The sequence below is a fragment of the Pleurodeles waltl genome, chromosome 1_2 (assembly GCF_031143425.1).
Source record: "Pleurodeles waltl isolate 20211129_DDA chromosome 1_2, aPleWal1.hap1.20221129, whole genome shotgun sequence".
NCBI lineage: Eukaryota > Metazoa > Chordata > Amphibia > Caudata > Salamandridae > Pleurodeles > Pleurodeles waltl.
In genome coordinates, this window is record NC_090437.1 from 308,634,186 (window position 1) to 308,647,189 (window position 13,004).

The 13,004-nt window shown below is 43.0% G+C and overlaps 1 protein-coding gene across 1 annotated transcript in view; it reads left to right on the forward strand.

Moving 5' to 3' along the window:
* Positions 1-12,716, forward strand: part of LOC138299895 (solute carrier family 46 member 2-like) — a 140,597-nt gene extending 127,881 nt beyond the window's left edge. The window contains exon 4 of the mRNA XM_069238596.1: positions 10,196-12,716. Coding sequence (XP_069094697.1) covers positions 10,196-10,253 — 58 coding nt within the window. The 3' untranslated portion in view covers positions 10,254-12,716. The remainder of the gene's footprint in view (positions 1-10,195) is intronic.
* Positions 12,717-13,004: the final 288 nt, after the last annotated feature.

Here is a 13,004-nt window from a genome sequence, read left to right on the forward strand (position 1 = left end):
TGCTCTCCGGTTAAACACAGACCTCTGCAGTGCATTAACTAATAGAGGTTTCATAATGCACTACAGTACATTTCCCAATGAGTAACAACTTTATTTTATTTATTTTTCATTTCAGTTGGCTATTATTTTATTTGTAGCTACCTGGCGGTGAAAGACTTAAAGAAATTTAGAGAATATTTTGGGTTTATTTATGAGAGGCTTGTGCTGCTGGAGCATCACCTTTTTTGATGCTCCAGCATCACAAGCCTCTCAATCGTACCTATGAGCTGACTCAAAGCCACCCTGAGTGGATTGAATGGCATTTTAGATATGGAGTAAGGCAAGGCAGAGCAAGTTGCTGCATTGCCTTACTTTGCGTCAAGGAGGCGTTCCACGGGCGTAGTGGTGGGTGTTCCTATGCAACACAGATGGATCTTGACGCTGCCCCAGATTTACAAAATCACGTAAACTGGAGCAGTACCAAAACCTTACGTCTCCCCAGAGCACGCATAATGAGGAGAAATGTTTTAATTTCTCCTTGTTTTTTTCTCTTTCCATGTGTGCTGCTATCTGCCACACATGTAGAAAGAGGTACAATGCCTTTCTGGAATGTGTTTGTGCAGGGAGATGCCCCTTCCTGCACAAATACAATCCTGCCTATGTTGGCACTAGGCAACAATTGTGCGCCAGCGCAGGAGAAAAGGACAGAAATGCACTGTATTTCATAAATACGGTCCATTCCTGCCCTTTTTTATTTGCGTGGAGCAGTGTAGCAAGAAGACTTGCAGCTCTGCCCCATGTCAATTCCCAATAAATGAGGACCTTTGTTTTTAGCCACACCTTTGACCACGCCCCCACACTCACTGATCTTTGATTTGCTAAACACTGTCTAATATTATTTCCTCACAGTAAAAATGATTTGCGGTGGGAAATGGAGATGTTTATTATTGTTGATGATGAGGAGTACCAGGTTCTAGAAATTTTTATCAGGAGGTGGTCCTTACACATAAATTTTTTTAAGAGGGGGTCCCGGCATCAAAAAGTTTGAAGACCTCTGAGCTATACAATTAGCTACGACACTACGCGCTATAGACCAGTGTTCCAGATCCAGCTCTTCCAGGGGCAGCGCCTCAAACTCTGACACAGAAAGCAGCACAGCCTTATTTTCAGCGATACCACCGCAGACGGCACATGACCTGTGAGGTTCCAAGTTGTGAGTATGTATTGGCGCTATTACATACACCCCAAAAGGGGTCCCCGCCTGCAAGCCAGGGGAAGATCTAATGTTCCTCCATAAATGCGTTCTTAGATCGCGCCTTTCACTCTCCTGGTGAGGACATGATGCTGGTGTATGTTTCCTGTATTGAACTACTATAATCTGTGTGATTGGGACATTGCACTGCCCGAGTTTATATGACTTCTTTCATTCATGGGGGTGCCAGACACCATGGGCTCGCGCTGACTATAAACTATGGCCCGTATTTATACTTTTTTTTGCGCCGCATTTGCGCCGCTTTTTGACGCAAAACGGCGCAAACCTACAAAATACAATGGTATTTTGCAAGTTTGCGCTGTTTTTGCGTCAAAAATCGACGCAAATTCGGCGCAAAATAAGTATAAATACGGGCCTATATGTGCAAAAGTCAACCTAGCGCTGAATGCTACTGGAGATTGGACGATGCACCCCTTAGGCGTAGGCCCTAGTTTGTTTCCGGCTTCTATGTTATGTTATGCCTTGTTAAATTGTCGAAGTTATCTCACTGGACCAAGTATTTTCGGGAAGTTGTCTGCAACCAATTATCTTTCGCCATTAAGTAGCCTGAGGGGTACTCAATACCAAACACTGGTTTCTATATCCCACTGTGAGCACAACCAGTCAAATGGCCAGTATACCTAGTTCTTATATCATCATCACCTGGAATGTTCGGGGGTTGGGCAGCCTGCATAAGCGACAAAAGGGATACTGGCACACCTACATTTAACATTATTTCTGGAAACACATCTCACTATTGCAGAAGCCCAAAATGTGCGTAAGAAATGGAGAGGGCAGCTTTTTCACACTTCCTATTCGGCCTTTGCCTGGGGGAACAGCCATATGGGTACGGGCCGGAGTTCCCTTCCTGGCCAATGAGTCAAAAATGGTGCGGCACTCAGACGTGAGGAATTTAAAGGGCCATGTAGGAGGCCAATATCACTAGAGTGGGATGCCCTAATGGAAGCAGTCCGAGCCCAGGACAGCGACGATGAGGATGCACCTTGTTAAACTCAAACTCCTATCAGTTGGGTACACGTTACAACATGGGACCACACCACCCCCCCCCCCCCCCCCCCCCCAACCAAACCAATCCGGGTGAGACAGCTATAGACACTGAGCCAGTACGCAGCCCTGCCTCAGTCATACCTCAGTAAAAGTTATGGTCCATTATAGAATATATCCGGCGGCTGTAAAGATTAATTACCCGCTTTTTCACCATTAATATTCAGGACGACAGATAACAGTTGGAGGGGGAGGATGGGATTGGGGAAAGTTTGGAATTGTAAGGCTTTCAATGGTTGCATGATACGATGCCTACTACTTGCAGTACAACTTTAATCCTGAAGAAGAAACATGTAACTGACTTGAATCATACTGATGTATACTTACCAATGTAAACTGACCCCTGCATATGCCTGTAAACCAATATTTTTTCCTACAACGTGGTGCACCGTAGTGGTTTTGCTCTATGTTATTGTCTTACACTGCATAACACAACATGTTATTCTAGGGAACTAACTAGACGTGCAAAACGAAAATATCAAAATAAGCCCAATAGTGCAACTATCAAATGAATTTAATATATACCTGCAAGTATATCTCTGGTGTGTGCTATTCTGAAGATCTATTTTTCACCCATAATGTAGTAAAAACTGCACCAATGAACCTTTGAATCAGAACCCGAGAAACATATTGTAATTACATATATGTGTAGAAGAAAGAAAATGACTAAAATGATTGATATAAAGATTTACAGGTTACAAAAGCTAAGGAGAAAGCCTAGACTGGATAAACCACTCACACGCCGACCACTGAAATTTCAGAGCTGTAGTATGAACGTTACAAGCGAATTTTCTTCAACCGTGAAAGATGGATTCACGCTTTCATCTGTCTGGAACCGATAAAACGAGCACCACAGAGAATATAACACATTACAAGGATTGGAAGCTGCAAAAATAAGCCAGCCCAACAAAGATGTCATAGAAACATACTAGAATTATTTGTCGGAAAGCTAGGGCACCATAAAAGCTCCCTCACATCCTGGGCCAGGGTTGCAATATTTTCTGTTAAGTATTTCCTGCCTCCTCGGCTGCTGCTCCTTCCCTGTATGGGGGCATCCCGCTCCTCATGGTTACCCAGCCCTGTACACACAGAGCTTGGCCTCATGCAAGTTCCTTGTACAGCTCTGGTTTATCCCGTGAGATCCATGGGTGGTGGCAGTGATTAATTTGTGAATAAAAACTTGCCGGTGCTCAGAGCTCTCCCCTGAAACACGCAGCTGCTGCAATTAAATGTGCGAGCACGGAATACTGAGGCAGCGTAATCCTGAAGCCATCTGGGGCCTCTTCAATACATTGAAAGCCACTCCCTGCCCCTTCAGCTCACTCTTGCAGCTTTCTTTCTCCCTTTGTGACGCTTTTTCGTTTTTCTCTTCCTCCTTCTTTCCCAAATATGTCTTTTGCTCGCAGCAAATGCTTGAGGCAGAATAATAAGCGCCGGCCCTCAAAAATAAGTGCCGGTGCTCACCACCGGAAACAACAAGCACAAATTAAGCACTGGGTGGTGGGATACACCCATACAAGACCGCACCCCGGATTGCACCTTGTCATGTTCTGCTGGCAGAGCTGGGGAGCAAGATTCTTCTGAATTAAAGACCAGCACTGGCCCAGCAGTAGCGTTATGTGACAGCTATGTTCAGTGCCTTGGAGAAGGTTAAAACCAGTTAAACTAGGCATTGTACTCGGATATGTTCATCACAACTGAATGAGGACTGCCACTCTCAGGATACAATAGGTAATGGCAGCTGATGACTACTGCGGGTTGTATGTGGTAAGCCTGAAGCTGGCAGTTGGTCAAAGAAATAAGGGCACTTATCTGGATAGATGGGAAATGTGCCGGGGAGGGGGAGAGTTGGCCTTTGCTCAAGAAACACCCTGGGCAAAACCAAATGGGACGCTCGCTCCCCCTCGTCTTGTTTAGTTGCCTTTGTATTGATATGTTAGAAGGAGTGGGAGGAAGGTACAGGCTAATGACTGCCAAGAAAGTTAAAAAACAAAACTAACAAAAAAGCACTGAGGTGCCAGCAGCCTTCACAAATAGTGATTAAACACACTTTTCATTGCTCTAAGTCCTAGGGAGACTTCTGCATGGAGCTCTCCTTTCTCTCTGGTGTTTGGAACCCTGGGCATGGGCCCAGCTCGCACATGCTAAAGACCGGCCCTGGGAAGGCATAATTGACAGGGGCAACTTGTTTGCGTTTTTTTTTTTTTTTAACAAATATTTTTTATCAGGTGTGACTTCAGCTCCTAGAATACAATCATTTTTAAACGTATTGTTGCTGCCCAGATGCAACTATATTGAGGCCTTCTGCACAAGGGTTTAGGTACTGTAAATTGAAGTACGTTATGGCTGAGGCTCAGAACTGAGCATATCCTAGGTATCCACTGTGAACCATAGCCAGGTACAGACCAGCACAGGTTTTATGCCACCCTCCTTAGTATGGTTTTTCTAAATGAACCATTAATTAGGAAGACGAGGACCACGAGTCAAGGACGACTCGTGAAGATCGATCTTCAAGAAAAACATAAGGAAAAAGCGCCCCGCAACCTGCGGTCGTAAAAAGCGTTCTCAAATAAAAAAGTAGTGCAGAAATAATGCACTAAAACAGCTGTGCGTATTGGTACAAAGAAGCTAGGCAGTGTGCACGCGGAGGGTTAAACTCAGGAAAAGGCATGACTTCATCATGCCCTCAACAAATGCTGAGAAATGGAGCGATGATGGTGCCAGCCGATAGGAAGCCTGTGGGCACACTGAAGCCCACAACAGTAGATACAGCATGTCTCGGTTCGGGACAGCACATGCGAGCCATCTAGAACTGAGACCTAAAAAGGTCAAGATAACTGGGGATTTATGTTCCTGCTGGTGAGAGATCGCAATATTGTCTAGTGGCAGTTTACACTTATCATAGCAGCATAGAGGGTTAAAGTGCCTGCTGCACAGAACGAATACCATGCAGATCACAGAACTGAGTGTGAGTGAACTAGGAGTAGTGCAATAAAAAAAAAATGAAATGTTTGTCAGAGAGGCTGTGGAGGGATGAGGGGCACTGCTGGACGGTGTCAGTGAGAGGATTTGTTGAGAAGGAGATCATGGGAGGGCACCAAAAAGATAGTCGCAACGGGCACTACCAGCGCTGAAGACAGCCCTCCTTGCCTTTAGCACTTTTTTGTTTCTGCCATTCTTGCAATCGGTATGGTGTGACGTGTTCAATTTAGATGTTCGTGCTCTTTTTTTCTCAAATGCAATGTGAGCATAGATAAGTTGGTGTGACCATGTAAATATGCTGTTAACTGCGTCACTTACTGTAAGAAATTGAGCTATTACTTCAGGGGGATAAGTGCCCACCTCAAGTAATAATCACAGTCCTTGCCAGGGTGAACCACTAAAGTCACTAAAAAAAGGCTGAGCTCAACTCCCTAGTAAATATGGACAGAGCATACCGGCTTAACTTACAGGCAATGTGTAAAGTATTTATGCATTACAAAACCAAAACAAATCAGAACAAGCATTTGTAATGCAATAGGTCTTGCATTTTCTTGAGGTAAAGCTATTGGCATTGTAAATTCAGAACTGGACTTTTCTTGCCACATAAATTGGTCAACTCTGTCTCAGATTCGTATTTTCCTGCCATGTTTTGGTGGTTACTGGCAGCTACTGACATAAGAAACTTCTGAACAGAAATTGGAAAATAAGGCTGGAAAAGTATTTTCTTTTTATTTTAACCAAACAAAAAGTCTTGCAAGATTTCTAGCCTTGCATTTCAACAAAGCTCTAATGAAGTTAATAATAGCAGAGCAGCCTGAGAAGATTTATGGCCCCAGTAAAGAAGATAAGCAGTGCCCTATGTGCATGTCCTGAGTGCTGGCAGGGAGGGCAGGGCGAAAGAGAGAGAGAAAGAGAGAAAGAGAGAGAGAGAGAGAGAGAGAGACTGGGAGGCAAAGCAATTTTCACATCATTGCTTGAAGGTTTAGGTACATTCTACCTGAAAGGGCATATTATGGCTTTTGTAAGCAGGGAGCTAAAGGACCCTGTGTTTCTTTTGTAAAATACGCTTATTTTAGGAGCCAGAGGTAAACGAGGACAGAATTGGAATAAAGCCAAAGCAAATGTCAGTGACATGGGAGACGGTAGGAGGAACGGAATGCTGCAATAAAACAGGCAGCTACCAGCCTGAAACACCCACAGTGAAAAGGCAGCAACAAAGAAATAACAAAAATTGTCACAGCAACAGATAAAGAAACCAAAGTGAAATAATACAGTAGTTGGTCACTGCTCTGAAACAGAAAAAGGAGGGAGAAAAAGCAGAACTGCCGACTAGCAAGCAATAATTTTTAAAGGACACTGCAACCAACAAATTAAATTGTTAAGCCATAAGAAGTATACTAAAAGTACACATGAGGTCGAACGCTTATGATCGATCTAAAAAATAAAGTAAAATTGAACCAACAAAAGGAAGCCAACATGACAAAAACCCAATAAGGGAAACCCACAATATGACTTTTCAAAAATTTGAGTAGAACTAGTGCCAAGAAGCCCAACGTGCCAATGATAGTCAATGGTCGCAGTAGAACAGGACCCTCAGTGCAAAGTGATGCTGACTGCAGTGGAGTGAAAGTCAGATACACTAACCAGGTTAATTCTGTACAAAGATTTTTACCTTCTGACTTTAGTCAGAATCGACCACAGTGATATACTTCTGAAGCCCCCCAGGACATCAGCAGAGGCACTTAGACTGGCCTCAAAAAATCTACTTGCTTTGGCGAGTCACATTTTATCAGGGCAAGTTCTTTATAAGGCCTACTGGCCCTATCTGGGGAGAGGGGGGCTGCCAAAGAACAGGGTTCTGGTCATTCAAAAAGTGAATGAGGAATAAAAATGCCTCTAAATCTTGTTTTTATCTGGTCACATTTGAAGTGCCTTTCAAGACAGCAGTCAAATGTTAGCTAACGGCATCTTTTACAAAATACTGCTTGTTTATTTGATCCTAAAAGATTGGTGTTTGCAAAATCCTCCAACGTTGTAGTCAGAGAAAGCAAAGTAAAGTGAACTGTCTGAGAATCATGCTTGGTTGTAGGCAGTGACATGAAAGGCGTTAGTATGTCAGTTTTTTTTTAACACATTAAACATTTGAATAGCTTGTAAACATACTGTACACCTATTTCAAAACATATTTCTGTATTTAGATAAGCACTTTTTTGATAATTCTGAGGTGTGGTGGTAACAGATTTTAATGGAATCAAAATAATTCAGACCACTTTATTTGGTGATGTGCAAATGATAAATATTTGCTGAAACTATTTCCAAACATTATTGTTTGTACACTATATATATCAGTGGAAAGGTTTGTGGACATTTCAATGCAAATGTGATGTCTGTAAACGACAGTGCTGTACCACAACATGTTTCAGTAATTTATTAAAAGCCAAGAGATTGTAAACATGAACTTATAAACGATCCTGCCTCTGCTGTGATAACAAATGTATTAGTGAACTAAGAGGCAAGTCCAGTCATGTGTACCCTACATGTGGACTAGAGTGTTAGAATATATGGACGTAGTGGCAGGCAGAGGCCACCATAGGGTCCGGTCCAGGTCCAGTTGTCACTAGTCAGCTGAGCAAGTGAACTAAGAGGCAAGTCCGGTCATGTGTACCCAACATGTGGACTAGTGTTATTATATATGGACATAGTGGCAGGCAGAGGCCACAGTAGGGTCTAGTTGTCACTAATCAGCTGAGCAGTTGCAGGAAAAAGCCTCTTGTAGCTTGTTCTTTCCCTGTAGCTTTTACAGGAAGTCAGCTTTACAATCCTTGAAGTCCACTTCTTTGATTTACAAACTTGCTGCTTAGAAGTGTAAATACATGCTTGTAGCTTAACATGTATTGGTGCCTTGGCTTTTTGTGTTTGGATCAATGTTACATTGGGATGCTTCGCTCTTGCAGCCATTGCTGCCCTGCAGGGTCTGTGACCCCCATACGGAGCAAGAGAATTAGAATTGTAATTTGAGGGGGCCTGACCTTTTCATTTTCATGCGAAAAAGGCATTTATCCAGAATGAAGTTGCATTGGAAGTGAGCAAGGGATGGGAGGGAGGTCTTTTACCTCCCTTCTAGCTTTTCACATATTCCTTGTAGTCACTGTTATGTTGAGCAGCAGATGTAAAAGCATGTGGACAATCAATTAATATACACCTAATGCACGTAAAAACATCCATTGGTACCGGGGTGCCTGTGTCAATATTTAAGGTGTATGGAGATTAAGCACTTCAGTAAAGATTACATTAATACTGCACAGTGCATTATGGGAATGGTATTTCTGGATTATTAGGTCACGTGAACGATGATTTAAAAGAACTGGCATTAATCACACCTGCTTTTACTTACCTGTAAACAAGGCATTGGGGGCCGAAACGCGTCAGGAAGGATTTACAGACTTGCTGCTCAGAAGTGTGAATAAATCCTTGGACCTTAAAGTGGATTAGTGCATTGGCTTTTTGTGTTTGGATCAATGTTACATTAGAATGCTTTGACCTTGCAGCCAAGGCCGCCCTGCAGGGTCTGTGACCCCCATACGGAGCAAGGGGATAAGGATGGATGGATATTGTATATTAAGTATATATATATATATATTTTAAAAGGGCACACATCCATTCACACATTTGCAACAGACTGCAGAGGGAAAACTATGTGTGGTCAAGATGACAGCGCATCAGAGGCAAAGACAGATGTGTGCTACAAACGTATTATGTATTGTTATGATAACTGTAACATGAAGTGTGTGGTTCCAGGCAGAGCAGACAATTTGCCTAAAACTTTCACACGTTAAAATGCTTACCTTAATACAAGCAAGCTACGGTAATTGTTAAAGAAGTTGAAACAAATGCTCAGTAAATAAATAATTTCGCAATTTCTTTTTATTTTCACACCTCTATAGAACAGTATGCCTTGTCTGCGATTTACTAAAATAAAAATGTTCTGCAGGGCTTGCCCACCTCTAAAACTCTTTAAATAAATATCAGACCACCTTAACATAGAGTCTCTACTGTCTTTGGGAGAATGTAGACAACCAATAAATCAACAACATTTTGCCTTAGTTTATTGTTTCATTTCTATCAGTGGCGGCCAGTAATTTTGAGAGGGTGGGGGAGAGGGTACGTTACAAAGATACACACTTCACTCACGCCCATCCATTCACACATGCACCAACAAATACACATACATTCATACATGCACCAAACATTATTTTAAAAAAACAACAACAAAAAAAACTTACCCCAGCAGCTCCGACTACTCCGCCTCTGAGGTCCCATGAGGGTTTAGACTGCTTTCTTCCCTCATTTGCTGGCCTAAGATAATCTAATAAGGGAAGGTAGCAGTCCCGACTCGTCACAGATTGACATCCGGCCTTGGGCGCTTCAGGGCTTAAAACTGAAGCTCCCATGCAGAAGCAATCGGTAACATTAACCCTAGTCATGACGGGGAGGGCCTTGAGGCATCTTTGCTAGGTTGAAGAAGTCACGCCTGCAGGGCTGTGACTTTTTCAGCCCAGTAAAGTTTAGCTGAGGCAGCCAGGAGTCTGCGCATTTAGCGCATGTACAAGTCCTGACTGCCTCACCTGAAGCAGAAGAGTATCCGTTAGGCTGACTTTTGTTCAGCCTGACAGTTACTCTTCGCATCAGAAAAAAGGTAGGGTGGTGTGGGACCTCAGCCCGTACAGAGGGGCCGCTGCTGGTTTCTATAGCGTTATACCCCTTGCGCATGTACATAGCGTTTCCATTAGCATCAAATTCCTGGCTCCCTAATGGAGTGCTATTTTTCATGCATTAGAAAGAACAACGTTATTGTGTCAATAAATTGTGCATGTGCATCGCTGATTTTCTGTTGGTTTCTTCTGTTCTCCTTACTAGCATCATTGCTTACAAGATGTCCTCCAGGCCTGCACCAGACAGAGTTTCAGAAGACTGATGTGACCTTGTGACCCGGATACATGAACTGCATCTTGAATTTCCTGACAACCAGTTGCTGCCGAAATTATTGTGAAATATTAATTCCATTTAAACTTTGCAGTGTTTAACAACACGGCTAACGTTCAGGACGTATTCAAGCTGACTGACCATTTTAGCCGAGTGTGACGAATGAGTGATGATTTTCAGATGTTCCTATTTTGTTTTGGCCGAGTACCACTGCTGTGTTCTCTGTCGTGTGCCTCGCAGCGGAAGTAGAGAACACAATGAAATTGGCTCTTGATTTGTAAAGGTGGTGTAAAGGTTAGCGAAAAGCAGTTTAGCACTGCACTTGTATGCTTTTAAAATGGTTAGTACACTGAAGTAGCCTTTTGCCTCATATTGCGCTGCAGAGACCTTTAGTTAATAAGGGTTATTTTATGTCTGTTCTGTGAGCCCAACCTCCAAGCGTCCAGCACATGCGGAAGAGCCTTTTAATTTCTAATGAAGTGTCCTGGGTTCAACCAACATAAGGCATGTATAAAACCAGGTACACGCTATAGGCAAAGCAGCAAAATAACTGCATGTACAACCATGAGTAAGAAGGCTGCTCGCATGGAAATACGACGATAATACTAGTTTGTTTACACACGTTTACTTTTTTACATCTTTAGGGGAATAGTGAGACGTGGAAATATATATTTTTTGTCCTTGCCACGGGCCAGCTTACTGCAGATAGTTTTGATTTTGTGTGTGTCTAGTGTGGCGAGGTCACGTCCCTCAAGCGCCATCAAAACCGTCAATGAGGTGTAACAAGGAGCGCCAGTTGCTACACGAGTTACACTGAAGTAACCTCGGCACTGCATCGAGGTGGGTGAGTTGATAAATTTACAGGGAGAGCCGAGCCAAGGGTATGACTCTGATCATAGTGCCCGTGCACGAGCCGAGCCATGAAAATATTTGCTGTGTCAATAATGCAGCAAACATAACTTAAAATATGATAGCCTCTCTTCAAAATAAAAAAAAAGTGTAATTCTGGAAGCTTTGATATTAATGGGACACATTATTGCACTACACTGAGAAGTAATTCTTAAAAGTGATAGTTTTGTACAACTGGTAGTCTGCACTCGCATTTTAAAGTGCTTTCATGAACAATAATGAAGAAAAAAAAGAGGAATGGCAAATAAAATATTTGCATAAGATCACACATTTTAAACAGGGAAGCTACGATTTATCCAGGTTTCTGGTTCTCCTTAGTACAAGTCAGCCGGGGAATGGGTATCTATTTGCTTTTCCTTATGTTAAGGATTTGAATTTTATTTCTTAATTAATTTTCTGAAGACTTTAAATTCAGTGCAAATTCAATTCCACAGGAAGGCTTAGAACTTTCCATGAGCACCTGTTACACCACACAAAGTCACATGCATTGTTTAGCATCACAGAGCGATTACGTGATTTGCCAAGAAACACAAGATGTTGAGCTGATGCAGAGACTGGAACCTGTTTTCCCAGTTCCACAGTCATCAGCTCTGCCCGTAATGCCACACCCTGGGTAGAGTGAGGATGGGAGGCAGGAACCACATGACAGCTCGGCTTGAGGTTCCAACAGGACCTCGAGATGAGCCAGAGGCAGACTTCAGGTTCGAATTTTCAGGGGTTCGCCCACCTCTAGCACTTCCTGGTCTGTCACAGTAGTCATGGAGTCTCAAGCACGAAGAAAGGACATGTGACTATAAACCTTGAGTCATGTCTTCTCCTTTGCTTCTCCCAGCACCACAGCAGCCAGTGAGCGTCTGTTGAAGGGTTAAGAGTGCCACATGGAGGGGGCGGAGCCAAGCGCCACGGTAGATGGCGGCTTCTTTCTAAAGCCGGAAAGAAGAGGGACGAGGAACAGAGCCAAACATGCTTTTCCCTCCATCGAACACATCGGAAACCTGAGACTATTTTATCGTAACCCTACCGGATACTACTGGCCTTAAAAATTCAGCGCTCACCTTGCTCTATCACTCAGTTCTTGGACGACGTCACGGTGAGCAGTTTACTCCGCCGTGGAGTTTGTGGAATCTCCATTGAAACGGAGAGCACTGAAGCTGAGACGCCAGAACAAGGAGGTATTTCGGACATTGAATTCCTCGATAACACGCATAACCTGCCTCTTAGTCATTTTGTGGATAACATGGGTCTAATACTTTCCGCTTTCATAATGCACACATCGTTTTCAATAAACTATGAAATTCTGTGGAGCAGGGAAATGTGGATTTTGACGACGCTCCCTTAACTCTAGAAACTCCGGATGAGAGAATCGAGTTTGTAATGCACTTTCCAGATTTATGGCCTTCACATACTGAGATTATGATGTACTAAATATATGGAACTATTTAAGAGGAGAATAGTTGGCATTTTCTTTGTTTCGTAACATTGCTCTATACCACCGGAGCCACCACGGAAAGACAGAGGGGGAAAAAAAAAAAACAAAGAAAAGAAATACCTTGCAGAATATGAACATGATGTACACAGCTTGGATTTTAGAGGTTAAAATGGGGAGGTGAGCTACCGCCTCAATCCTGGAAGACTGTTAAAACATTCAGACAATAAATTCAAGTGCCTTCCCTACAACTTTATTCCTCAGATGTAGCTTGCGATCTTGCTCAAGCACTGACTTCTAATTATATACGACGTGTAACGTTGATCGAACGATCCCGCTTTTCTCACTGCAACAGCAACACTCTGACAAAGATCTTGTGCTTATCAATCTAAGGTACAAACTGTATTG